This window comes from Sycon ciliatum, chromosome 6, assembly GCF_964019385.1.
Source record: "Sycon ciliatum chromosome 6, ocSycCili1.1, whole genome shotgun sequence".
Classification (NCBI taxonomy): Eukaryota; Metazoa; Porifera; class Calcarea; order Leucosolenida; family Sycettidae; genus Sycon; species Sycon ciliatum.
Window position 1 is genome coordinate 13,721,499 of NC_088648.1, and position 27,203 is coordinate 13,748,701.

The 27,203-nt window shown below is 48.5% G+C and overlaps 1 protein-coding gene across 1 annotated transcript in view; it reads left to right on the forward strand.

The window, feature by feature from the left end:
- Positions 1–27,203, forward strand: part of LOC135820061 (transformation/transcription domain-associated protein-like) — an 80,841-nt gene that overhangs the window by 18,244 nt on the left and 35,394 nt on the right. The window contains exons 19-41 of the mRNA XM_065333365.1: positions 5,606–5,713; positions 7,750–7,839; positions 9,366–9,446; positions 10,068–10,138; positions 10,923–11,125; positions 11,605–11,644; positions 12,074–12,212; positions 12,327–12,412; positions 12,791–12,902; positions 13,849–13,932; positions 14,454–14,549; positions 15,012–15,086; positions 15,980–16,006; positions 16,485–16,532; positions 17,583–17,669; positions 18,302–18,398; positions 18,600–18,664; positions 19,503–19,568; positions 20,259–20,363; positions 20,753–20,818; positions 21,714–21,866; positions 24,753–24,992; positions 25,382–25,465. Of these exons, the coding sequence (XP_065189437.1) occupies positions 5,606–5,713; positions 7,750–7,839; positions 9,366–9,446; positions 10,068–10,138; positions 10,923–11,125; positions 11,605–11,644; positions 12,074–12,212; positions 12,327–12,412; positions 12,791–12,902; positions 13,849–13,932; positions 14,454–14,549; positions 15,012–15,086; positions 15,980–16,006; positions 16,485–16,532; positions 17,583–17,669; positions 18,302–18,398; positions 18,600–18,664; positions 19,503–19,568; positions 20,259–20,363; positions 20,753–20,818; positions 21,714–21,866; positions 24,753–24,992; positions 25,382–25,465 (2,223 nt within the window). The remainder of the gene's footprint in view (positions 1–5,605; positions 5,714–7,749; positions 7,840–9,365; positions 9,447–10,067; positions 10,139–10,922; positions 11,126–11,604; positions 11,645–12,073; positions 12,213–12,326; positions 12,413–12,790; positions 12,903–13,848; positions 13,933–14,453; positions 14,550–15,011; positions 15,087–15,979; positions 16,007–16,484; positions 16,533–17,582; positions 17,670–18,301; positions 18,399–18,599; positions 18,665–19,502; positions 19,569–20,258; positions 20,364–20,752; positions 20,819–21,713; positions 21,867–24,752; positions 24,993–25,381; positions 25,466–27,203) is intronic.

Sequence of the window (27,203 nt, forward strand, 5' to 3'; positions counted from 1 at the left end):
AAGGAGCGTATCGTGTTTGTTTGATGTTGCTTGAATGAATGCCCTAAAAGTAATCAACCACTTCGTAATAGTCCTCAAGGACTGCAAGGACTTTGCATCAATCGTATACGATCGTCTAGCTATCATCAATTATTATAATTATTTCATGAGAAATGTATTTTTATCCCTGTGAAAATTATGTGAAACTCCACGACACTCTTCCTCTACAAATTATAGTATGATGTCAAATACAATGGGATCCACAAACGCAGTGCCAGTGTACTAGTAGTAGTAGGAGGATTGCTTGTATGCCAATGACAAGAAAAAGCTTCTCAAGCTAATACTCGTATTCCCTGAAGTAACCGTTTTGATGTCACGAACATGACATTGTGTCAGTGAAACTGCCTCGTGACAACAAATCATTGCATTTCCATCTTGGGGAAGACTGACTGACGGCAACGCTGTACAGATTGTTCAAATCATCTCATTTCAATTTACTTCGAAGTAGTTGCAGTGAAACACTGTGTACACTACATGTATGGTGGTGTGTCCGTGCGTCTTGAGTGTGCACAAACGATCTTATTCCTCGTATTACTAATAGATTATTGTCCCCACCGTCACCTGTTCACAGGTCTTTGAGTGGATTGATTTTCATTGAGCATCACATTCGTTGAGAACTTGGTAGTTGTGTGCTCCCATGCATCATTACGTTAATAGGCGTATCCTTGTGCTATCTATTTGTTGCAGGTGTGCTGATCTTCAGAAGCTTGCGGAACTGAGTGCTGCTGAACATTTGCATGGCCATGAGCAATGGTGAAGCTTGCTATTGCACTCTCAGCATGTGCTAGTATTATGCTGACCACTGCACTATGTTACTCTCTTACACTACTACATGTATGTAAACGTGCGTGTACCCGTCCCCGTATGCATTCGTTTCGTATAATTATTTGTTATCCCTCTTGACTTTACGTGTAAATGGGTGGACGTTTGCATGGCTGTTGGAGTTGCGTGTGTATTGTGTCTCTACTCTTTTCTTGGTGTTTTCTTGGCGTTGTATAAGTTTGTGTGTGTGTGTGTGTGTGTGTGTGTGTGTGTGTGTGTGTGTGTGTGTGTGTGTGTGTGTGTGTGTGTGTGTGTGTGTGTGTGTGTGTGTGTGTGTGTGTGTGTGTGTGTGTGTGTGTGTGTGTGTGTGTGTGTGTGTGTGTGTGTGTGTGTGTGTGTGTGTGTGTGTGTGTGTGTGTGTGTGTGTGTGTGTGTGTGTGTGTGTGTGTGTGTGTGTGTGTGTGTGTGTGTGTGTGTGTGTGTGTGTGTGTGTGTGTGTGTGTGTGTGTGTGTGTGTGTGTGTGTGTGTGTGTGTGTGTGTGTGTGTGTGTGTGTGTGTGTGTGTGTGTGTGTGTGTGTGTGTGTGTGTGTGTGTGTGTGTGTGTGTGTGTGTGTGTGTGTGTGTGCGCGCGCGCGCACAATAGTTTGAAAACAAATAATTAATCCTGGACTCTCCATTATTCTCTTTCGATTCTTGTTTTTTTTCTAGGTATTTTCTTGGCATTGTGTGGGTGTGTGCATGTGTGTGTGTGCGTGCACAATAATTTGGCAACACTGCATGATTGAGATATTGTAATTTGCAGCGTCTGCGAAGAGACCACTTGATTTGAGGATGGTGTTTGTAGGGTTTTTCATGTAGTGAAGTGGCTGCAGTGGCGCCTCAATACACATTTTTTATCTTGAGAAGTGAATGATGTAAAGGATTAAAGGGAGAGGCCGTTTTCTGGTTAATATTCACTGCTTACAGCAGATCCTATGTCTAATTTCGAACTCGATAGGGGATGCCTAATTGGCTGGACTTTATACAGGGAGTGTTGTCCACATAAAGACTCTTTAATCTTTATAGTTGATTTCAAAATTTGGACTCCGTACAGTTGATTTTGGACCAATGGACTCTATATAGGGGTGAAGCCAATTGGCTGGACTCTATACAGGGAGTGATGTCCATCTAAACTGAGCTCACAGTTGATTCCAATTTTGGACTCTGTACAGTGGATTTTGGACCAATGTACTCTATATAGGGGTTGGACATCATATAGGGGCTGGACGCTCTACTGAGTCCAACATATATCGTAAAGTACTGTTGATCCGCCCCCTCTCTTATTGCCGCCCCCTGTCGATTTTCTGCCTGTGAAGCGACTTCGGCGTATACAATGAAGTACGGTGTTGAACCGACGCATGCACTGCTGTACACAATACGTGCGAGTGCAGGATGAAAATATGCACAATCCAGCACACCGATGTTGTAACTTGTACATCGTACTGCACTTTACAGCCTTGACCTAATTCCCACCCCCTGCCGAAAACCCAGCTGGGAAGCGACATGGCGTGGGGGCGGATCAACGGTACTTTACGGTAGTAAACAGAATTTGAGGACTGCCTTCAGGCACCCAAGATGGCAGAGGTCGTATCTGTTCACGGGGAGACAGATGAATCCAGGGACATACCGCCCTGGTGCCTAAGAATTACAACTCCGAGGAGAGGGAAACTTTGTCAAACAGTTGTTGTTTATTTAGAACAAAGAGGAAGAAGTGTTTCATGCGCATGCGTATAACTAGTGAACGGGCTGACGTCATGCAGCGAGGTCGCTTCAGTACTCCCCCACCAGGGAACAAGCGGAGCGCAGAGAATGAAAGAGAAAAACAAGGAAATATATACAAAATAGACGATAAGAGCTGTGCATGTGGGATATACAAAGAAACAAAATGCAGGAAGCGGAAAAAGAGATGTGTGACAAAGGCGGGTTAACATGTCAGAGGTGGATTAACGTGACAGAGGTGGAGAGCATGTCAGAGGCAGAAAGAGAGAAAAAAACTGTATGCGCGAAGGCAAAGGCAAAGACGCGCCGTGGTCAGGTGCGGAAAACTTGACGTTGAGCAGCCAATGTCGCCGTGTATGTGCGTGTGGCGAGGTGGCGACTGGTTAGTCGGCAGCCAATTCAGGTACCGAACAAGATGACAGTAATACAAGTAACAGCAGTAGTGATGGCTCCACGATTGGGATTTGGTGGTACGCCCGAACCAGGTCGATCTTAGTGAAAACTTTGCAGCCGGCGAGACGTACCGTAAAATCTTGTATGTGTGGGATCGGACACCTATCTGGCTGAGTGGCCAGATTGAGGGCGCGCTAGTCGCCGCAAGGTCGCCAATCTCCGTTGGGTTTTGGGGCCATGTGGAGTGGGCTGGCCGAGGGTGACTCGGATGGGCGAATGATACCAAGGTCGAGCATGTGCTTAACTTCCTGCCAGGCGTGCAGCTGTGCTGCCCGGCATGATGCCTGCAGCAGGCCCAAGAGCCATAGTAGCGTGTTTGCTTCGGGCAAAACTCCCAAAATCCGATCTGCCATGGTGGCGAGACCTTCCGGTGGCAGTGTCTCTGAGCTCGATGCGAGGATCAGGCGGGCCTTCTCTGGCAACCGCTGGATGAATAGTTCGCGGAACAGTCCGTCGTCCATCATGTGATCATCCAGTAATTGTTGCATCCGCCACAACGGCTGTGTGGGCTTCCTGTCACCTAACTCCTCTTCGGACAGGAGCAGGTGTATGTGACGCTGCTCACTCAGCTGCATACGCTGTATGAGGCGGGCTTTAAGCTCGTCAAATGGTGCATCCCCTGGTGGGTTGAGGATATGGTCGCGCACCTCGGTGGCGAAGTCAGCGCTCAAGATGGAATTTTGTGGACCGCCTGCTAATATTCCGTGTCCGGAACAAACTTCCACCACGCCGAACCAGACTTGCGGATCGCTCGCATAGTAGGGCGGTAGCTTTACTGCAGTGATGGCTGACACCACAGGACTGCCAGCACGGTGTGCGGGTGGGTTAGCGTTGGCAGCGACTGGAATACATGTATTTTGTTCAGTTTCGGTGGACGAAGGCGCCTGCTTGGCGGCCAGCCTGCTTGCGGTCGCTGTGCTCTTGGAAGCCAGAGCGGTCTCGGAGCGAGTTAGCAATTTGCTACTACCGGTAGGTGTGCTGTGAGTACCCACTGTACCTTTGGCGTGGGCTGTGGAATCGCGCTCCATTGCAAGACAGAGTCTTCGAACAACACACAAACGAAATACTGGCAGCGAGATTGTACAACTGGTTCTAGAAGTCACTGAGCCTGCGCGCCTGCGGGCAACGAAACGAGTTCCTCGATTACAGGAATCCAGAGTTCGGAATACCGGCACTTGCGCTACACAACGACAGTACCTTTGGCGTGGGCTGTGGAATCGCGCTCCATTGCAAGACAGGGTCTTCGAACAACACACGAACGAAATACTGGCAGCGAGATTGTACAACTGGTTCTAGAAGTCACTGAGCCTGCGCGCCTGCGGGCAACGAAACGAGTTCCTCGATTACAGGAATCCAGAGTTCGGAATACCGGCACTTGCGCTACACAACGACAGTACCTTTGGCGTGGGCTGTGGAATCGCGCTCCATTGCAAGACAGGGTCTTCGAACAACACACGAACGAAATACTGGCAGCGAAATTTGTACAACTGGTTCTAGAAGCCACTGAGCTAGCGTGCAACGAAACGAGTTCCTCGATTACAGGAATCCAGAGTTCGGAGTACCGGCACTTGCGCTACACAACGTGGTAGCCTGATACTGACCGGCTGTACAGGGTCACCAATTTGGGCACCCAAGATGGCAGAGGGCGTATCTGTTCACGGGGGAGACAGATGAATCCGGGGACATACCACCCTGGGGGCCTAATAATTACAACTCCGGGGAGAGGGAAACTTTATCTAACAGTTGTTGGTGTTGTTCAGGCTGCGTTTACACGACAACGCACGGCCAGTTTTCCGTTTTCAGTCCCGCATTTCCTTTTTTCGTTTTCGTGCGTTTACACGATCAAAGCTGATCCGAGGTGGTCTCCGTTTGTATCGTTTTCGCGCGTCTACACGGGAGCAAAGGATCCGCAAAAGTTCGCCATGTGCCAAGTGTTGTCGTGGAAGCACTAATCACACTCAAGCAATAGTTGAGAACAGGCCACAAAACAACACTCGTCACATGTCGAAAATTATTTAAAAAAAAATTGATTGTCGAATCCGTGTAAACGGCCGAAAACGAAACACGTGACGGAAAACGAGACACGGGACATGACATCGTTAGCACAAGAGTTAATGCAAAAGCATAAAACTGGAGAAAAGAAAGACCGGTATGTCTTCACGCAAAGGGTTTACCTGTAATGATGTGTGTGTGTCCACATGCGCATGTGTGTGCGTGTGTGTGCGTGTGTGTGTGCGTGTGTGTGTGTGTGTGTGTGTGCGTGTGTGTAAGTGTGTAAGTGTGTAAGTGCGTAAGTGCGTGTGTATGAAGAAAGAATGTAAAAAATGAAAAAATGAAAATTGAAATATAGGGATTCACTGGCCAGAAAAGCTGCTTCAATCAGCCGTGTGGTGTAGACCAGGCTAAAAATAGTGGCGGTCAATTCATCAGCCTTGCAAGCTGTTGAATGGTGTAATCCTAGCACAAGTTGCTATGTCTAACATAGCTCTTCGTTATCATCGCTTCCGCAATGGGCAGGTCTGAGGTCTGAAGTCTGAGGAGTGTGTATGTGTGTATGTGTGGTGTCTATGATGATGCTGTCTCACTACGTAGGCACTGTGGAACATCGTACGAGACACTAACGACCAGTTGGCAATGTCTGCGATAAAGCTGCTAGCCAAGTTCGGCGGCATGAATCGGCGTACGCTAAACCAGACGGCGGTAAGCGCGGCGGGTGTACGGTGTCCTAGTAATCCTTATACACTGTGATGGTATTGTGGTTGTGGATTCAAGAGCGTTCTGAGTTCTGTCTTTGCTGCTTGTAGATAATAAGATATCATGTTGTACATGATTGTACACTTGTTCTTCTCTAGTCCACGCACTCTGCAACTGAAGTGTATCCGTGTCTCAGAAGAAAAACTAAGACCCCCGCAGCACCAGCAAGTTACGCTCTATAACTACGTTCTGGCCTTTCATCACCTGTTGACTGGACACATCATGTTGTACATGTACACTTGTTCTTCTCTAGTCTCCGCACTCTGCAACTGAAGTGTATCCGTGACTCAGAAGAAAACTCAGAACCCCCCCCCCAGCAAGTTCTGCTCTATCACTACGTTCAGGCATTTCATCACCTGTTGACTGGACACAGGCCCTCTTCAGCGGCGGATCCAGAGTTCATCTGAGGGGAGGGCGCGGGTAATATTCATGACAGGGGAACCTATGCGGTACCTGTATTTTGTACACATTACGACATAGCGGCTATTTTACATCATAGGCTTAGCGGTTATGTAGAATTACTATTTTAGCACATGCACTCACTCCCACTTTTTCAACCACTTCATTGAGGACTCTGGCTGTAGTAGAACATAGCCGTACTACATTGAATTGTGTAAAGATAGTGCTTCAAAGCTCCAGACATGCTGAGATCGAGAACAATGGCAAAATAATAAAATATACGATTACTTGGATGGCCATGTCCAGCAGTAAGAATGGATGATGAGGTATTCACCTCGGGTTGATCCTTGTCGAAGCAATGTAGGAAACGGGACGCACGGCGCACAAAAAACGCCTTCCTCGCCAGCCTTTCCGGAATAGGCAAGCCACTCAAACCTCTTCAGTAGCAGCGAGCGAGTGGAAGTACCGGTCTTTCGGCGGCTGTCGGGATAATCCCTAGATGGCAACACCGTCTGCTTATCAGGCTTCCGGATCCCAAGTATGTTGCGCTTTTCTGCATCGCTGAGAGTTGCACCGCCAATAGGTGCATCAACAGCATCCGAGTAACTTCGCTGCGTAGCAGTGCCACCAGCCACATTCGTGGCAGTCACAACATCGTCATCTGCGATAGTTTCAACAGGTAAACGCTCCTAACTCGCATCACTACTACTGACAGTCCCACCATCGTCGTCAGAATCTACTTCGGATTCCATTTGGGGAAGATCAGAGTCTGAGCAGACCTCGATCTCAGGATCTTCGCGGTGGTCCGAATTCTCCTCCAAAGACGGATCGCTCGACTGAGCAGCTGGCGAAGCGCAAGTTCGATTCGCGAAAAATCCGTGGAGAGTTTGTTGGCTCCCTAGCCGCTTGGGCGGGCGGTGCGCCATCTCCTTCACCGACTTAGCTATACAAGTTCGTGAACTGAACACTAATTTCAAAACTAAAAGTCAACCGAAGTCTAAGAGAACAACTACTCCGTGTTCAGAAGAACTTTCTTACCTGACACTAGAAACTACTTGTCACAGCATGTGCAAACACTTGCGCAACTGCCCATGTGCCTGCACTAAAAAAAATCGAACTGTTTGAGGGGAGGGCGCGCGCCCACCGCGCCCTCTCCTAGATCCGCCACTGCTCTTAGTTATCTTCAGTATCACCATGTTGACTCTTTTCACGTTGAATGCTTCTCCCGTGAAGAAACATTCCTCCGGTCTCTCAACGCAGCTATCATCCAGGAACATAGACATTTGTAGTAGGGTTTCTCTCCACTATTCCTAAGGCACGACTGCTTCAGACATTGTGCCAAAGTTGGTTGTCTACTGGTACTTGGTGTGTGTGTGTGTGTGTGTGTGTGTGTGTGTGTGTGTGTGTGTGTGTATGTATGTATGTGCGTGTGTGTGTGTGTATGTGTGTGTGTGTGTGTGTGTGTGTGTGTGTCTGTGTGTGTTTGTATGTATGTGCGTGTGTGTGTGTGTGTGTGCATGCACACGTGCGTGTGTGTGTATATGTATGTGGCTGTGTCTGTGCGCATTCTCGTGTGTTCTCAGCTCAAGTACAGAGAGGACGGTGACATTGGCCCCTTGTTTTCTATCAGCTTCAATGGCACATCCAAACTGGTTCATCTACCCATGGGAGAGGTAACAGCCACCACTGCTGCTGTACTAGTGTTGTTGACTATGTATGGTGATGAATCATCACCACTGATGATAGCATGCTAGATGGCGGAGAACACAATGTGTTGAGAACAGTATCCTCTGTATTAGGACATGCTGCCATCATCACGCATGATAATTATGTTAATAATTATTTTTTGGGAAAAGAGCGGGTTTGCTCTGAATCCTTTTCTTTCCTATGAATGAAGCTGCAGGGAGCCTCACCACTGCTACTAAATTATTTTTTGTATGTGTATGATTGAGAAACAGAGGGTACCAGGTTCAAGTCCTGCTTGGAAGCGGAAGGATTTTTTTCCAGCCGTGCTGCAACCCACAGTTAATTGGGAACTCGTGGCCTGGCACGAGGGAAACATGGATGCAGTGAATGGGATTTTCGGTCTTTGACCACTTTGTGGTGGGTCTGACCTACTCACCTCCCACCGCTTAGGAGCTGCATCTGCGCCTTGATCCAAGAGGGTGGTGGCGTTCCTGCGGATGCGGAAAACTGGGCCTTTGGCCGAGTCTCACGCGAACCGTTAATTTTTTTTGTTTTGTTTTGTACAAGAATGTTGTGGAGATTGAAATCTGTTGAGAAGTCGAGCAGCAACGGGGGCAATGGCCGTGCAGCCGGGTGAGCACCTGTGAACTACAGTAAGGTGCTGGCCGCGGTCATTCCACCGGACGTCAATATCCACTGGATTTCAATGCCCACAACAGTACAGTACCGGTACATGTGCATGTGAAACTACTTAGTATCAAGCAATCTTTTTTTTCTCTTTTTTTCCTCGACCATTTCCGCTGGCATAAGTATGCCCTGATCATGCCTCATGTGTGTTTCACAGCATAGTAGTTAAAAGAAATCAAGCAAGGCTTGCTGCCTATACCCTGCTACTAGTGTTTCTAGCACCCTCTCTTACTGGCCCTATGGCAGGTGTCTGGATAAGAGAGCTTCCACGGAGTGCGTTCGATTACGCACCTTGAATCGATTCATGAATGGAATCTCGCCGTTCGATGTCATGCCATGAGCACTGGAATCGATTCGGAATCCATTCACCATATTCACATGGGGTGATGTGAATAACCAGGGGGGGGGGGGGGGTCATAAATGGATTCGTGAATCGATTCGCGGGCATTATCAAACGCGCTCAGTGTGTTGTTACCTATGCCGAGGCTATGGTTGGTTGACGTGCAGCCAGCAAGGGTTGTTGTGTACAACTACAAGAGTACTTTAGTACAATGTGGACGTTCTGGCATTTGTTCAATGTGTGCTCCAAATGTTTTGTTGTTTTGTTTTAAAAGCTGCATTGCATGCTGATGCGTAATTCTGTGCAGTGAATTGTGAGATACTTCAAACATGTAGATGATGTGATTTTCCGTTCTAGCCACTTTTCGTAATCCACACGACCAAGAATTTTGTCCAAATCACACATGGAATTCTGTCCGTGTGCTTGCGTGCGTGTGTGCATGCATACGTACATACGTGTGGGCCTGTGTTTTTGTTTGTTCTCTAGGCTGTCGGCACGGCACTATTGTTGCTGAAAGACACCAATGCCGAGCCCCACTATCGCAAGCAAGCCTGGCTGCTTATTCGGGTGAGCATACGTTCATTGGGTTTACCGGGTGTTAGCGGTTGTCGTGCGTTCCCTTCGGGAACGGACACGATAAGTTACTGGTACTCTTTGTTTATAAGCACATTACACAATGACGTGATTTGTACCACCAACACCCCACACAGCCACCTGGGCATGGTCGTCTAGGGTGTTGAACAGTGCATTGCTGATCTATGGTTGTGTGGGGTATTGAACGGTACGTTGCTGATCCCAGCATATTCCTGAACATGTACAGGACTGTACATTACTCATACATTCCATTTTGTGGCAATGTGCATTGGCAGTGGAGCGTATTGATTGCGTCCTGCACTGACCTACAGAGTTTTCTCTTTTCGACTGGTACTAAAGTTGCACTCGGTGAAATCCTGCTCTAAGTGCAAAGCTGGCGCTCCCAACTTGCGCGCCCCTTGACGTCCTGGAAGTGGCACGCATGAGGTTGGACGTACACATGTACACATACAATGATGTAATCGGAACCGATCCAGGGCGCCAGCTTTGTGCTTTGGGTCGGATTTCAGTGAGCGCGACTGTAGTAATGGCTTGTATTGCTGTGCTTGATGTCCATGTTGTGTTTGTGTGTTTGTGTTTGCGTTGCAATATCAGGCGTACATTGCCGCTACTCTGAGTGACCTTGAGAGCAAGGACCGCTTGTTACAGGCATTGAAGGCGATCAGGTACTTAACCAAGTTAACTGGCACACACAAGCACGTGCACACACATGAAAATGCACTCACACGTGCACACACGCACACACACACACACACACACACACACACACACACACACACACACACACACACACACACACATGCTCATGCACGCACACATGCATATATGCAGCATTCGAAAACTGTGTTGTCCGAGGTTTTTCTTCAACTACTCCACTTACGACGAACATGGTAGCTCCTACGTTGAGCTCACGCCGAGCATCTCATTAGTTTTAGTTTGTTGCTTTACGTAGTGTGCTATAGAGGTTAGTAGCTCAGGTTACTGTAAGTCAACTAATATTCGGCGCATATTTATTTTCGGCTATTTTCGGCCTGGACATGTTTGGCCGAAAATATATTGCGGCCGAAATTTTGTTTTGCAAGGTTCAGTGTGACAGTGTATACAGGCGACAGCAGTACAGGCCGAAAAAATCGATGCGGCCGAACTGGGTTTTAGCCCCGGGAGGCCGAAATTTGAATGGGCTGAAAATTTGCAGACTTACAGTACATGTGATTACATCATCAGTTGAGGTGCTGTGGCAAAGTCGCGGACTACTCGCCGCACGGCACAGCGCTGCACTTGCACTAGCGATACGCTGCGCGCTGCATACCTGTAGTACCCATTCGAAAATCTGCCGACAAGCACTCGTGTACTTGTGTGTCCATTTGAAAATCCCGATGAGAGCACTCGCATAACCTCCATGTGAATGTAATATTGGTAGTGGTTTCTGTTATCTCTCTGCATTCACAGCATTCCCGAGACATTTGCACCGGATGTGGATCTATTCGACACCCTGGATGGTCAACAGAAAGCCGCTGTCCAGACGTTACGCAGAGCTGTGTCCGGTGTTATACTGGCTGCTGCCAACTCCAGTGACTTGTCAGCCGAGATTCGCCAGGAGTGCACCGAGATCATTCGCCATTTCATACTGCTGATTATTCTGCAGCAATGTGGTGAGAGGTCCTACCACGAACATGCACGCACGCTCACACCCACGAACACACACACATACACACACACACACACACACACACACACACACACACACACACACACACACACACACATGCATGCTCCAGATTAATGCAGTAAAACTCTGCTTCAACGACCACTATAACAAGAGAGTACTTACCTGATGCATGGGGATGGAACCAGCATCCCCATCCCTAGATTTAGAGCAGATTTGGTATTGTGCCCGTTCAGTGCTGTCTCCAGTGCTTTGGTGGGTGTCTGTGTGTGCTGTAGTTTTGTTGGACAGCATCAGTACATCGATTGCGACATTGTTTGTGCAGTGCTGGAAGCAGAGCAAACAAGACGATACCCCAGATTGTGCAGCTCCATTGTGCATTGCGATCCTAGCACAGTTTTCCAGTTGTCGCTTTTTTGATCTCTTTAGTGTCCACGTGTGATTTCTGTTGTTGTTGTGCACTAGGTTCTCCTGCGATGCTGTCCAACGCCATTATCCGCCAGAGGTAAGCTGATGAATACTCTTGTTCTGTCTGTCAGGTGGTAAATCACAACTAGGCGGCGTCTCAGAGAAAGAAGCTTCAATAATAAAAGAAGTCATGGTGACATGATAAGGTTACCATGACGAATCAGACTAATTTGAATTGGGATGGTGGGCCAATATATTAATGGATAGGAGGAAGAAAAAAATGTTATCTGTTATGACCAACGGCCCACTAATGTCAACCAGGTCATAGAAGAACCTTGACTACCAGTTACAGTGCTCCATGCACGGCGTGCAGAGCTTAGTACGAACGAAAATCCGGTGGAACGAAAGTGATGAAATGTCTCTACGGTAGAGACACTTCATCACTTTTGTTCCACCGGATTTTCGTTTAAACCAGGGCATAGACAGAGCTGTTGTCCTGTGTGTGTCTTGTGCCTATCGTGCGCAGGTGTCTTGCCATTGACCCGATGGTGGTGATAGACGGAATCGTCGAGGTCATCTCCAAAGAGGACAAGGAGATTGAGAAGATCTGCGACTTTGCGTTCAAGATCGTCCTGCAGACGGTCACAAGCGTGTTTGGACATGTGGTAAGTTTGCCTTGGCCATTGCATGTGTTTGTGGCTCAATTGGTCAGTGCTGTGTTATGGATGTTGTCAATGATCTTTGCTCCTTTCTTCTTCTTTTTGTGTGTCTTTGCTCAGGCAATCTCGCTGCCTCTGTTCTCAGCTCTGGGTGAGAAAGTGGCCAGTTTGTGTTTCAGACGCTCTTGGTATGCCAAGAATGGCGGGTAAGTGCTGCTGCTGCTCGTGAGTGTGACAAACGCTGCAGGGTACGGTGCTGAATGAATAACATGTTTCTGAGGTGTTAGTTGCACGGAACTGACCCCATGTCAAACACGTTTGGGTGGGTGTGCGCGCATGGTCGTACGTGCGTGCGTGTGTGTGCATGCATGTGTGTGCGTGTGTGCGCTCGTGGAGTTATCGCCGCCGCTAGGACTTGACTCGCCACGCCCGATTCTGCTCGTTACTTGAGCACTGTTGGTCCCTTCTGAACCTGCTATCATCTCCCGATGGTCATATTGTATTGTATTATATTATGCGTGCTCGTGTGTGTGCATGTACGTGTGCGTGTGTCTGTGTGTCTTTGTGTCTGTGCGTCCTATCAGCTGCTTCACAATCTACTGGCTTGTTGATGAGATGCCGCTGGCGTGGCTGCTGCAGCATGAAGTGCCTTTCATCAAGGCTCTCTATTTTGTCATCTTGGATTTGCAAGGAGAGGTAGGGACCCTTTTTATACGGAAATGATGCATGTTGTTTTTGAAGACCTTTTCAGTCCATGTGCAAGTGATTGTGTGAATGTGAGGGGAGCATTTTCAACTGTTTCCTGGCGACAGAACTGCATTAGTTCAGCTTCGCCTACTTTTGTTTGCAGGCATTTGACTAGAGATTAGTTTACACCTTGATCCTGGAAGGGTGGTGGCGTTCCTCCGGATGCGGTTAATAAACTTGGTCTAACTCGAGTCTCGCGCGAACTGTGATTTTTTTGACTCACCCACACTCGCTGACCTGTTGGCTGTCGCTGTTGTGAAATGCTTCAAAATCAAAACGCTTCGCCCCGATGCCTGCTTTCCGTTCCTTTCTCGGAGATAAATGCCATGTTCGAGTTGATTTTGAATTTTGCTTGTAGTAAAAGCAGCCCAGGATATGCTGCTACCTGGATGTAATCCGGCAGGACCCCAGCAGACCGTGTAGCTTCACAGAAGACGTGAGTGTCGAAGTCTGAAGAAAATGTTTAACGGCCGCTGCTGGGATGACGGCTACACCATGCTAGTAGATTAGTGGTACAGCCAAACCTCGCTTAACCGCACACATCCATTTTCCACAAAAATATCCGGATAGGCGAGGGACCCGGATAATCGAACACACATACTGTATGTATGCATGCCATATGCTATGAATCGGTAACCAACGATTTTCTTCCGGATGGCGAGGGATCCGGATAAAAGAGGACCGGATAAGCGAGGTGTGACTGTAGAGCATCGCTGGTCATAAGCGACAGTCCCTGCTTCCAGTTCTGGTGGTGGCAGTCAGCCTTCTCGAGTCCTGGTGGTTGCACTCAGCTTTCTGTTGCACTTTTCCCCTGTTTCAGCTCCCTCGAGCTTTTTTTCATATCCATGTGCCTGTGCTATCCATGTCTGGGTATGTGTGTGTTGTTGTTTTCTAGGTCGCCGGTGCCACGGTTTCACAAGCCGAGAAGTCTCTGGAGGCGCTCGTACGCAAGTGTCACACCACTGTCGTTTCTGCTGAGGTGAGCTGAACTAACGGACAACCCTCGCCAGTTACCGTATCCACCCACATACAAGCGCACGCCCTTATATGCGAAAAATTCGTTTGTTTTCCATTTTGCCAGGAAACAAATGTTCCGGATACAAGGGCATGTCTTTCAATACGGGTATTCAAGTCTTCAAAATACACTCTTGGCTCTTGAGGTTTTTTCATGCCTTGATATGTAGAATAGCCCTTGTACTCGAATGTAAGTGCATGCCCGTTAATGCGCGTGAATACGGTAAATGGGCTGTGAACTATCCTAAATGTTCTGCTCGTGGCCAGTAGAGAAGTTGCTCCTTGCTCACATGCCGAATCTAAAATCTTATCAAGTTCTTTGTTCTCGCGGTGATGGTTTTCCCGCCCACTTACGGTAACGTTGCTGAACTTTACGTGGCGCGGAACCTCTCTAGTGTGTCAGCTTCTACAGTATATGTATGTCAGTTGATTTCTATTTTGATTTTTAAAACCGTACTGGGTGTGTGTGTGTCTGTGTGTATGCAGGATACACTGCACATTAAACAGTGCACTGCGTTAGCTGGTGCTACTCAGTATTTCATCAATGAGATCACGTCTTCAAGCAAGACAGGACGGAAGGTGGTAAGTCCTCTGCTGCTGATGCTGATGCTACTGTTGCTGCTACTGTTGCTGCTACTGTTGCTGCTGCTGCTGCTGCTGCTGCTGTTGTATGTGTTGTCACGTTTTTCTTGTGCTGTTATCTCCCCTGTGTATTCATGCGAGTGTATGTTTCACTGTTGCACCACGTGCATTCCAGCGTCTCACCGTTCTTTACTTGCTTGCATGTACACGTATCTTAATAATCAATATCATCACCGTTGTCTGATGATGTGTCATGTCACTCATGTGTCATGAATTTCTGAATTACAACAGAAGTCTGTGTGTGTGCGTGCTTGTATGTGTATGTGTGCGAGCGTTTACATGAGTATGTGTGTGTGTGTGTATGTCTGTGTGTGTGTGTGTGTGTGTGTGTGTGTGTGTGTGTGTGCGCGCGCGTGTGTGTGTGTGTATGCATGCATGTCTGCATGCGCGTGTGTCCCACAGTCTCAGAAGATGATCCGGGTGATAGCAGAGCTGAGTGGAAAAGACACTGTAGATGTCATCTCACCTCACAAGGAGGTAAGTCAGACCAGGGCCACCGTCTGTAGCGACGAGCCACAGGCACAAGAGTACAGTACTATCGGGCGTCGAGGAACGACCAGCAGGCTAGGATTTCTCCAAGCACAGCATACCAATGTATACACGGTGACTCAACTGTGCATAGACTGTAATACATGAAAATAAGAACGGTCTAGGCTAGGAGGCTGACCCCCCAGTTCTTCGGCGACAGCCAGAAGAGTAGTCCTTGTACACTTGTACACATGCAGAGCTTTCTGTAGCACGAGTGCTCAATAAAATCCAGTCGCATCACTCAAGTTGGTGCCTTGTACCATTTCGTAGCCCAGTGTTCGCAGGTCTATGGCTGCGTAGCACCCGGCGCGTACTAGAGTGACACGACTTGGATTTCATTGAACAGCACTGTAGCACGAGTGAGTGTTGTGTTGAGAAACACTTGCAACGCTGGGAACCAACAGTTTTCTGATTAAAGTGAGAAACTTTCGCCAGAGATTAAGTTTCGCTATTTGCGCGACCATCACACATTCGCGAATAGAAATCGCCGCAAACCTCTCCGTACATTGATTGTAGACACGACAAGATCCGACTGAAGAGATAGAATCCCAAAAGTTTCTCATCGTGAACCAGCCCAATTTTTGAAAACGCTAAATTTGTGCGCCGCGAAAGTTCGTCCCTTTACAGTAATGGATTGTCCAGTGGGTGAACTCACTCTCACATGCCACATGCTACATGTATGTATGGGCTGGTGTGTTGACTGTATGCTGTTGCACTGTGTGTGTGCGTGCGTGCGTGCATGTGTGTGTGTTCGTGTGTGTGTGTGTGTGTGTGTGTGTGCACGTGTGTGTGCACGTGTGTCTGTGTGCATTTGTGTATGCATGTTATTTGTGTGTCCACAGCTTCTATCCCAGAAGGTACCACCTGCAGTAAGTACTCTGATGTGATATCCTCTGGCCATTATGCATTGTTCAAATAAATTGAAAACGTCCCTGGACTATTCACCCTGCATCACTTATGCCTGTGTTTGAATTCCTAGTGGGGTTGACATTTTTTTCGCTTTTCAGGCAGTTCACTCTCCTGACAGTTTACAATGTATTTGAAGTTCTCCCATTCTCATTTCAATCAAAGAAAACAATTGAAATTCATGCTCACAAACGTGTGCTTTGGATGTCAGTGAAGCGTCACGTCTAGTCAACAGGAGATGTACGACCCCCCCCCCCCCTTCATACACACACAGGAAGCAGACAGCAGTTCAAATACATTTTTCAATTTATTTTCACCGCTATGGCCATAGCTCGCTGTTGTTGTTCTTCTTCTTGTTGTTGATTTGTAACCATGATGCACTGCTGTCTCTTGTGTTCTGATGTTGGTGGTGTCCTCCTTGGTGTACGTGTTCTATTGCAGAAGTTCCAGCTACGTAACCAGCCACTTCGTGCGCAGATTGGTTTGCTGGTGAGCTCTGCTTTCAGGCTGTCTGTCCCCACTTGGTTACTGGGTGCACGTGTGCGTGTGTGTGTGTGTGTGCGTGTGTGTGTGTGTGTGTGCGCGCGCGTGTGTGCGTGTGTGCTACTGTCGTGGACATTAAAATCCGATGGGATGACCGGGACCGGCATCCTTACTGCGTTTAGACACACTGTAAAGATGGACCAGCCGTGGTCACGGCTGCAAGGCCAGCGCCCCCGTGGCCGCTTGACTTCTCAATGGGTACCAATGTGCACAGCAGCAGCATAGGACTATGTTGATGTGTGCATGGGTATACAGGACCGGAGCCAGCTCCTGATGGGTGGTACGGTTCCAGGTCGGCTACAATTTCGAAATCCTGGGAGGATACACCTCTAGCTCTCTGCACCATATCTGTTTGTTTCAGCTACACGTTCCTCTAGCAACAGATATGACAGCTAGACGCAGTAGACCTCACTGGACAAGCAGAACAGTTTAGGATGGACAGACTCTAGCGAGGAGTGCAGGAAGATAGCTAGCTTATCACTAGTACTTGCAGATAATCAATTGAGCACACTGAGCAGCCCCCGTGCGCACTGAGATTGATAAAAACTGGTACGGCCATGGTCGCACTAGCCATGCCTGTGCCAGTGCCGGCCCTGCTACAAAAGTATATGATGCTCCTGTGTGACTGTGTGAGTGTTTTTGCAGTCAGTCAGACAGGTTACTGGCAAACATGTTATCTTCGGTGTAACTTTAATTTCGGTGATTTCGGTAGAGAAGACAGGCACCTAAATTTAAAATAATTCCACCTAAAAGGCACTAGAGTGTGAACTGTATGTGAAGAGAATGCCGGTCACCTAATTCTACATTACACCTGAAACCTGTCAGGTCCCCGGCACCGAAATTTTGATGCACCTTAAATGACATGTTTTACAGTATTTTCCACTTGTGTGTGTGTTCCCCTCATGGTGCAGCTGTTGTGTGTATATTTAAAGGTGCTTTACCTTAGTTGAGAAACTCTCTGTCCTTCTACTTGTTCTTTTCTTGCTGTTGTTTTAGGATGGCAACACGTTCTGTCTCAACCTTCGGCCACGCATATTCTTTATCGACATGGATAATACTGCTCACCAAACATTTATCAAGGAGGTGAGGGAGAGACCAAGACAGACAGACGGATGGTCAGACGGAGAGCGACCGAGACAGACAGACAGACATACAGACATACAGGCAGGGACCCTGACAGACAGACATACAAACAGACAGGCAAACAGACAGGCAAACAGACAGGCAAGCAGACAGAGACACAGGGACAGACAGACAGATAGAGAGAGACAGAGTGAGAGAGAGAGAGTGTGTGTGTGTGTGTGTGTGTGTGTGTGTGTGTGTGTGTGTGTGTGTGTGTGTGTGTGTGTGTGTGTGCGTGCGTGTGTGCGTGCATGAGAGGGAGGGGGGGGGGGGTATTGCCTCCCAAGGAGTTGCAACTCATCATAGGTATGTGTGAACTGTGAACGTCTTCATTCAGCTGTCAGGAATGTTTTTGTTGACCAAATTGAAAATTGTGTTCCACTGGCACTATTAGATTGTGTACGTACTGTTTACTGGGTGATCTTAGTGCCTTCTGTTTCTTCTGTTTCTTCCGTGGGTGCGGTGTCTTCTGTGTGTGCGTTGTGTGCGGTGTCTTCTGTGTGTTCTGTGTGTGCGGTGTCTTCTGTGTGTTCTGTGTGTGCGGTGTCTTCTGTGTGTTCTGTGTGCGCGCTGCGCTGCGGTGTACATGGCAGTTAAAACATCTGTGTGAAGATGATGATGCTACACTGCGCAAGAACCCTTGCTACAAGACTGGAACCTCACTGGTGGAAGTGAGGATTGCGGCCTTGAGTACGTATCGGTACTACCATGTGTGTTGAGTAGTTTGTCTGGCATAAAGAGATTTTGTTGTTGTTGCTGGACTTGCTCTCGCTAGTCTTAAAAGCCTCTTGCTATTGGTTGGTCGTGTGCGTGTATGTATGTATGTGTGTATGTATGTATGTATGTATGTATGTATGTATGTATGTATGTATGTATGTGTGTGTTATACAGGAGCACTGGCATCTTGTGCTGATGTACCTCAACTGACAGCCAGTGTCTTTACCATACTACTTCAGGTCAGTAGCATTCAGCATACAGGGGCGTCGGAAGGTATTTAGTGTGGTATGGTCAGCCATCGGAGGTACAATTTACTCGTGGGGGAGGGATGGCTGAGCCGAAAATTTGGAAATTTAGAGTCCAGATCAGTGTATTTTGTTGTTTCACAGGGTACCTGGGACAAATAGTGGTACGGTCAATACCGTAGTGACCGTAGCGTGTCCGACGCCCCTGCTATACAGTCGACTCCAGTTATAACTAACTCGCATAATTATAGCAAACTTCGTTATAGCGAACCCTTGTCCATGTCCCTATTTGAACGGTCAGAACCCATATGAAATTCACCCTTTATAGCGAACAGTTTTCGGTGATAACAAACCAAATCTTGTAGGGCCTCATGTATAGCAAGTGCACTCAGCTAGCAAAGTATTTTGGGCTAGCTTTTAGCTTTCCACATATACAGAATGAGTTCTTGATAAGGCCAAAGGATGATTCATTTCAAAAGTTTGAAACGAAGATTGCTAAATCGAGACAAAGGATATTCCGGGCATCCGAAGCCAGTAGTAGTCAGAATCACTTGGAAGATCCTGAATCATTCGTTGTGTGTGTGTGTGTGTGTGCATCTGTGTGTGTGTGTGTGTGTGTGTGTGTGTGTGCGTGTGTGCGTGCGTGCATGCATGTTTGTGTGCGTGCGTGCGTGCGTGCGTGCGTGCGTGCGTGCGTGCGTGCGTGCGTGCGTGCGTGTGTGTGTGTGTGTGTGTGTGTGTGTGTGTGTGGTGTGTATGTGGTGTGTGTGGTGTGTGTGGTGTGTGTGTGTGTGCATGTTTCCATGCCTACGTGGTGTATTCCCTATTGCAGGCGTTTGCCGGTGGTAGTAAGGAGATGCAGGCAATGCAGCAAGTTGCCGTCACCCTCATGCAGGAGGTGAGATTCGCTGTGTGCTGATGATGATGCTCATGCTGCTGCTGCTGATGTCGCTGCTACTGCGATGCCCGCCACTGAGGAGTTCATCTCGTTTTGACATTTGTGCCACTATTTGAAGTGCAGGACAAGCTATTGGAGGCTATATGTATATTGGTGCTTGCATTCGAGTGTATGTGTAAAGAGCAGGACTCTAGCCAAAGAGGTTCGGGGGGGGGGGGGGCAGGGAAGGGCAGCGCCCCCTGCTCTGATGCCCACCCCCTACTCTGATGCCCTCCCCCTACTCTGATGGTGCCCTCCCCCCCTACTCATTTTTCAAATTTTGTGTTTTTTCAGTTCACATTGTGAAAATGAGGCCACAAATCGATCGTTCCAGTTTCTCGGTACACCCGTATATTGCATAGTTTTGGTGACAAGGCAAAAGTGTAACATGGGTGAACTGCCCCCCCCCCCCTTCCGTCTACAATTTTTCTGGCTAGAACTCTGAAGAGGGAGGTGTGGGAGAGCTACTAACAGACAAGGATACATATAGAGGCATGGACATAGACAGAGATAAACACTCACGAACTGACAGCTAGACACAGGGGCAGGTAATGGGCATGTTTATGACGCTGGTGGCGTCGTCGTATTTGTCTTGTATTTTTGAAGTTCTGCTGTTGTTTCACCGCTGTTGTTGTCTTTGTCGCTCTGCAGTACATTGGTAAATATGCGTATGATATTGAACAAGTACAGATGCACGCACAGCCCATCATGCTCAAGGTCTCCGACAATCGCAGCAGTAATCTGCAGATCATCAACGTGAGTTCCTGTCGTTCTGATGTGCGCGTGCATTTGCCCAGGTGGAATGGTACCGTCCGTGTTCCCCCGATCATAAGTCACACTTGATTTTAATCCGACCCCCCCCCCCCCCCCTTCAGGTTGAAGGGTGTTTGCCCTCTTCCCCCCCCCCCCTCAGGTTGAAGGGTGTTCCCCTCCCCCCCCCCCCCCTTCAGGTTGAAGGGTGTTTGTTTCCGGAATGGATCCAGAATCGATCCGGAAAAGAAACTATACCAAGTTGTCATACTGTGTGGTGAGGTGTGCAGCTTTCCTATTTTTCGTAGCTCTAGTTAGATAGTTGTCTCTTCAAAGTTGTTAGTTCCTGTGTTTGTTTGTTGTTTTGTTCAATGGAACTGCGTGTACTGCTGTAGCGATTACGCTGGATAACGCATGTCTTCCCCAAGGTGTTCACAGACAGCTTCTGCGAGCTTATGTTGGTGAGTAAGCAACGACTGTTGTCTCCTCACTTCTATGGTAGACTTGTGTGTTGCGTGTACACACACACACACACACACACACACACACACACACACACACTACTACTACTACTAGCAGCATGACTGCCCAGAGGGGCAAGTGTCACCCCTAGGGAAAGGGAACCAGAAAACGGGACACGGATCACAAGCAGGACCGCGAATGTCTGGCTAGGTCCTGCTGCCGGCGGAAATTGCGTTTACAATGTGGGCAGCTGAGGGGCAGAGCTGCTCTCTCAGCAGCACACACACACACACACACACACACACACACACACACACACACACACACACACACACACACACACACGCTATCTATTGCGCTGGAAAGCGGTGCTGCTTTATGCACGTGGTCGAATTTCTCTGACCGTAAATGTACTTTTAGACTGTACAGTCAGACCTCGCTTAACCGCACACATCCGTTTTCCACACAAATAGCGGGATAGGCGAGGGAACCGGATAATCGAACACACATACTGTATGTATGCATGACATATGCTGCAAATAGGTAACCAACGATTTTCTTTCGGATGGCGAGGGATCCGGATAAAAGAGGACCGGATAAGCGAGGTCTGACTGTATATAATTACATTGCAGTAAAACCTGCAACTAAAGACCACCGTGATTAGCGACCAGCCTGGTCCTACAGACCAGTTTGCCAGGCACGGACGGTCTCACACTCATATATGGCTGTGCGGTGCAAACCTGTAACTAAGGACCACCTGCCACTAAAGACCGCTTTCTCTGGCCCCAAGAGGTGGTCGTTAGTCACAGGTTTTACTGTGTATGGATAATTAGTAGTAAACAGCTCACGATTTGTTCACGTATTCTCAATTTCTCATCTTTCTATTGTTTACAGAACAACTTGAAGAAGTGGCTTGAGATTGCATGCTTTCACAGCAGTAAGCAGTTCCAGCAAGAGATTGCGTTCCGCGCACAATCTCACGCTCAACAACAGCAGAGCAAGGAGAGTCTAGCAAACAATCGCAGATCCATCGAGAGCAATGTGGAGGTAAGCGCGCATGTTGCAACAGCTTTAACCCTTTCCGTGCTAATGACGTCTATAGACGTCATGCGCGCTGTACGCCAAACGACTAATGACGTCTATAGACGTCATGAGATTTGCGCAGTACATCACAGCGCATAGATGAGTGTACAAACTTTCGTAACTCCGTCAAAAATAAGTCTATCGCTATAATCGATACGCTGTTGGAAAGATATTGAGCTCAGCTTTCTAGCAATATAAAGTTCTTCGCGATAGGTGAAAGATTGACGGAGCGGCGACTGTGTGAACACGGAATTCACGGCACTGAGCGTTTTGTTCACGCAGTTTTTTTGTTGCGTGCCAGGGGATTTCCCTTTGGCGCAGCGCATGCGTAATGGACACCAGCGGAAGCACGTGGATCTCAGCTTTGCAACGCAGTTTGAATCGTGAAAATCGGCTGAACTGGAAGAAGAAATCGAAAAAGAATGTGAGGTCGAGTTGCTGTGCCTTTCCGAGGCATCGTGAAGTAGTTTCAAGAGGACATAGAAGTTGCACCTCTGTGCATATTGAGAGGAGAGCTACCAGGATGGATTCGCTTGGTCCTGATCTTTCCAACAAGCCCAGGATGACGAAAATCCATCAAGGTGAACTGAATTGAGAGAAAAATTCGTTCGGACCTTTGCGCGAAAACGACACCAGGAGAGTCAGTGCGCTGGAAAGGCAGTTTGCTGGAGTAAAAGGGGTCAGCACGGAAAGGGTTAACTAGGACATTCGCAAATGCACGACTGTGTGTGTGTGGGGGGGGGGGGGGGGTGAGCGCGTCTGGGTGGGTGTATGCACGTGGGTGTGCATGTATGCATGCATGCGGGTCTGGGTGCCTTTCCGCCTGTGTTACAAGCTGGCACTCAAGCTCTCTCCCCAACGTACCGCACTTCCCCACATAAAAGCGCATGTGCTTATCTCTTAATTTGCTAAATCCTATATATAGGATTTTGGTCATATTTTTCAACTCAAAATGGGTGTGGCATGAGAATAGCAAAAAGTATGTGACCAATTCTTCCTTGCTAGGTCTTAGTAGATATCGAGAGTTGAATAAGATAATTTTTTCAAACACTGACATCTCAGGCTCATCTCCTTGCCCAATATTACTAGGGCCTGTGCCCTATGTTTCGAATCCTATAATATATACTACCTCCGACAAGCGAAACTTGGCGCGTTTTTTGTGTGATTTTGTTGTGTTGGTACCACAACTAACTGACTTCACAAGGCTCTGAGGTTGGTTCCACGACCCACTAGTACTTTTAGCTCCATGCAATTGGGTGGAGGAAGCCAAGCGAAGAGCTGATGAGTGGCACATGACTCAGACTTAGTCAGAGGCAGGCTGGTCTCTCTTGTACCGGCACAACAGTGCGCGCGTTCATTCTGCGAAGGAAAATCGTCGTGCTTTCGCGTTTCAATGCAAAACCAAGGAGTTCTCTCTCTCTCTCCACTTGATCCCTCAGCCAGCACAGAGTCCATACGTCCATGCCAAACAATCCTGGTGTCCTTCGATAGCCTCCAGAGCGATGCGTCTCTGTTGGCTAAGGGAAATCGCCAGGAATTGCTGCAGGCAATTATTTTGGACTGTTGGTGAGAAAACCCGGCAAAAAGATTTGGAGTCCAGGCGCAGGTGGAGGTGTTGCACAGTTCTTACCACGTCAACCTGGAATGTGGCGGTGGAAAAGACTACCCTCGCCATCGTGGCTCAAACACAGCACATAGGAACGACATCGAGATTTCCAGAGCGTTCACAACAAAGCCACGGCACTCGCTGCAACTGAATCCGCTCTTGTCGCACTTTCGTCTCAAAACAGGGACAATTCCTATCCAGAAAAAACTGCGATCGCTGAATCAGAGGAGAGTGATTTAGCCCAACTGATGTGTCTAAGGTCCTTGTTGAGCAATACAAAGTTGTATTTTGGCGAGTCAATCTGCTGTGATTGTAAAGTGTGTGTTATTTCGAGTAATTTGAAGTAAAAAAACGCGCCAAGTTTTGCTTGTCGGAGGTAGTAGGATTTGAGATTTTACTGGACCTTGTTTTATCCTTAAAACTGGTAGTTTCATGACAGTATGTGCGATATGTCGTCATGAAACCACCCCGTGCCACACCTGCAATGTTCTTCTGCACATTCACTGCTTCAGTCCTATCCATGACAGCAGCTGAACAATTTTGCTCAAATTTCCAATTATTGCTGAAAATGGGTATTCATCAGAACTATTATCGCCCTATGAATCTAAAATGTAAACATTCATGCCTCAAACATATTTACAACTTCCATGAAAACCATTATGCCGTTATTATTGGTCGTGATGACCAATAACAACGGCATAAAAGGCACAGCTTTTCAAATCCTATATATAGGATTTTTGGCCAGCAAATTAAGAGATAAGCAAAAATTGCTGCAAAAAATCTGTATAAACATGTCCGGGTAGAAGTGCATGCGCTTTATATGTGCAATAAAAGTTTGTCTGTGTCCTAAACAATGGTGTTATCACAATGCTTAGTAGTATCTTCAGCTTCCAGGTGTTTCGCCAATCTTGTTCACATATAAGCATGTGCGCTTATAGTTGGGGGGGGGGGGGGGGGGAGCTTATGTCCGGACACGGGGCCCGTGCGCTTATACAGTCAACTTTGCGTATAACGACACTCGGCGGGGCATCAGAAAAGTGTCCTTATGCCCGAAGTCTCCTTATATGTATTACAGTTAGATGGGACTTTGGTCTGGGCATGGAAATTCTGTCGTTATTCGCGAATTGTCGTTATACCCGCAGTCGTTAGTAGCGGAGTTGATTGTATGTGCGTAAGTACGGTATGTTTCCTGTTCTCAGACTACCCTTCTGCTTGTTCATATCTGTGTGTGTGTGCACCACCAGAGCGAATTGAGGTGCTGCCACGCATTCGTCATGCTGCTTTCCGAGTGCCGGAAAATGCCGCAGAAGATGCTGGAGCATCTGCTCAGCATGCTGTTGGCCGGCATAGCCAAGACGCGGTCTGTTCACGTGCCTGGTCTGCTCATCGAGCCGCTGTTCACGCTACTCGAGCGCTTCAAGGCTATGGTGCAAAACTACTTTGTGGCCAATCTGCACGACATGGTGGTGTCGCGCACTTTCTTGGTGAGTGTGTGTGTGTGTGTGCGTGCGTGCGTGCGTGCGTGCGTGTGTGTGTGTGTGTGTACTACAGGGTGAGCATGAAGGCCATCAGTATGGTTAAAGGGGAAGTATGGTCTAGAATCAAAATCTCACTACTCGTAGTCTTCAGGGTGCTGAGTCGAATGGACTGGTGTGCAGTTGGTTTGGGACACGCTGTATGGCCCGCTGCTCATCATCAATGTGCATGCACACAACCCTCTACGTGTGTGTACGTGTGTGTGTGTGCATGCATGTGTGTTTACGTGTGTTACATGTGCATGTGTGTGCGCGTGCGTGCGTGAACGTGTGCGCATGTGTGTGCGTGTGTACGTGTGTACATGTACACGTGTGTATGTGTATGTGTGCGGTTACAGCATCTTCTTCAACACGAGAAAGGCGTTGAGTTACGTACATTTGTGGAGGGCAATGTCGCAACTATCCTGCAGCATCTAACGGTGGTGAGCAACATCTTTCTTGAAGCACTATTTCGCTTGCGTGTGAAAAGTTTTAAATTTGACTGTAGTGGTATATCCCTGGACATTTAATTGTTTTATCCAGTAGACTGCCCAGTCGCCGTCAGACGTTGACGGCACACGCCAAACTCCACGCGCAGGGTCACCACATGCCAGACGCTCAACTACTTCCTCGGCACACCGTACAATGCCTTGCGGAACCGGATCGTCCCAGCCAGTGGTTGTGCTTGCTATACGCTTCAAGTACGAGCAGGCGGGTCGCAGCCAGGCGCCTACTGGGTAGTGACTGGTCAGTCGTCCGGTCCACTGGAAGACGCCTCGCTTCGTCAGGGGACGCTCGAATGCAAGATCTACGCCATCTCGCCTCGACCATCGGGCGCCGTCGCTGTTAGCAGATGTCGACAGCTGCCGGCCCAGCACTCGTGCAGTAGACAGCGGCTCTGGTGGCTTTGTGGGAAGACTGTAGCGTGCCAGTTCAGCAGCTACTGCTTCTCGCGTCGATGCTGGCGTCAGCACATCGTCAACATAATTGCCCACTTCAGGCCAAGGCCGTGTAACCCATCGCACGATTATGTCCATAAACTTCGGGGCAATTGCGAGCCCAAAGCCCATTCGCGTCATCACGCACAGCTTGTCACGCCACACGACCGCCTGGTACCATCGCAGAGCAGGATCGACGTGTACCTGCAGGTAAGCCTTGCGTACGTCGACGAGCTCATACTGCTCTCCGACTTTCCGCCATTTACGGATCTTCTCCGCACATGCGGGCGCATCTGTATCGGGCCTGGACTGGATCAAGTCATTCAGGCCACGGTAGTCTAGGCACGGACGTACAGGAGTGCTGGTCTTGTGCGTCTGGCTCTTCGCCAATAGTGGAATGACGGCTGCAACGCGTCCGTGGGTGGCTTCATCATGCTCTAGTAGCCAGCCCTTCTCTACCAACGAGTCCACTTCTGCACAGAATTGAGCCTCTTGCTCATCGGACAGATCCCTGCGTGCGTACTGGCCTACGCCTGAGCCGATCGGCAATGTTGGCGCTTGCCCGTCCTTTCAGCGCCACTGAAGGGTCCACTGCTCCGTGTCTTCATCCCACCGGACTTGACCGTCGTCGGCTTCCAGCGTTATCTCTTTATCATCCTTCGTAACGGTCACATGACGTAGGGGGTGTTCGCCGGCAGACACGGTTGTTGCTGTGACGCCAGAAGCTGCTGTTCCTGGTCTGAACGTAGCAGAGTTGATCTCATCTGCTTCGTCATTGCCTATGCTGACACCTCCGACGCCAGCAATCACGTCTGCGCCGAGAAGTACGTCTGCGCCAACATCTGCGAGTGATCTGACAGCACTTGCCTTCACATGCACGCGTAGAAGAGACACAGGTCAGTCTAGACGTTGGAGCTGGAGGTCTGCTTCACCTAGGATCTCAACAGGATTGCCATCCACGGCCATCACTGATCTCTGTCGGCCGGTTCCGTATGAAATATCTGAACTCTGCAGGAATGACACAGTCACCATCGTGTAGCTAGCACACGTATCAATCGCTGCGTGACCTCGGGCCCAACGGCCACGTTCCTTGCCATCTGGTCTGACGTCGAGAAATACGCGTGGCAGGGACGCCTGTGTCGCTTCTGCTACAGTACACAAACACGGTTTGTCCTCTGGTCTGGGCACCCTGGGTGCTGGTACAGATTTACTCACGACCGGGGCAGCAGTCCCTGACTTGCGT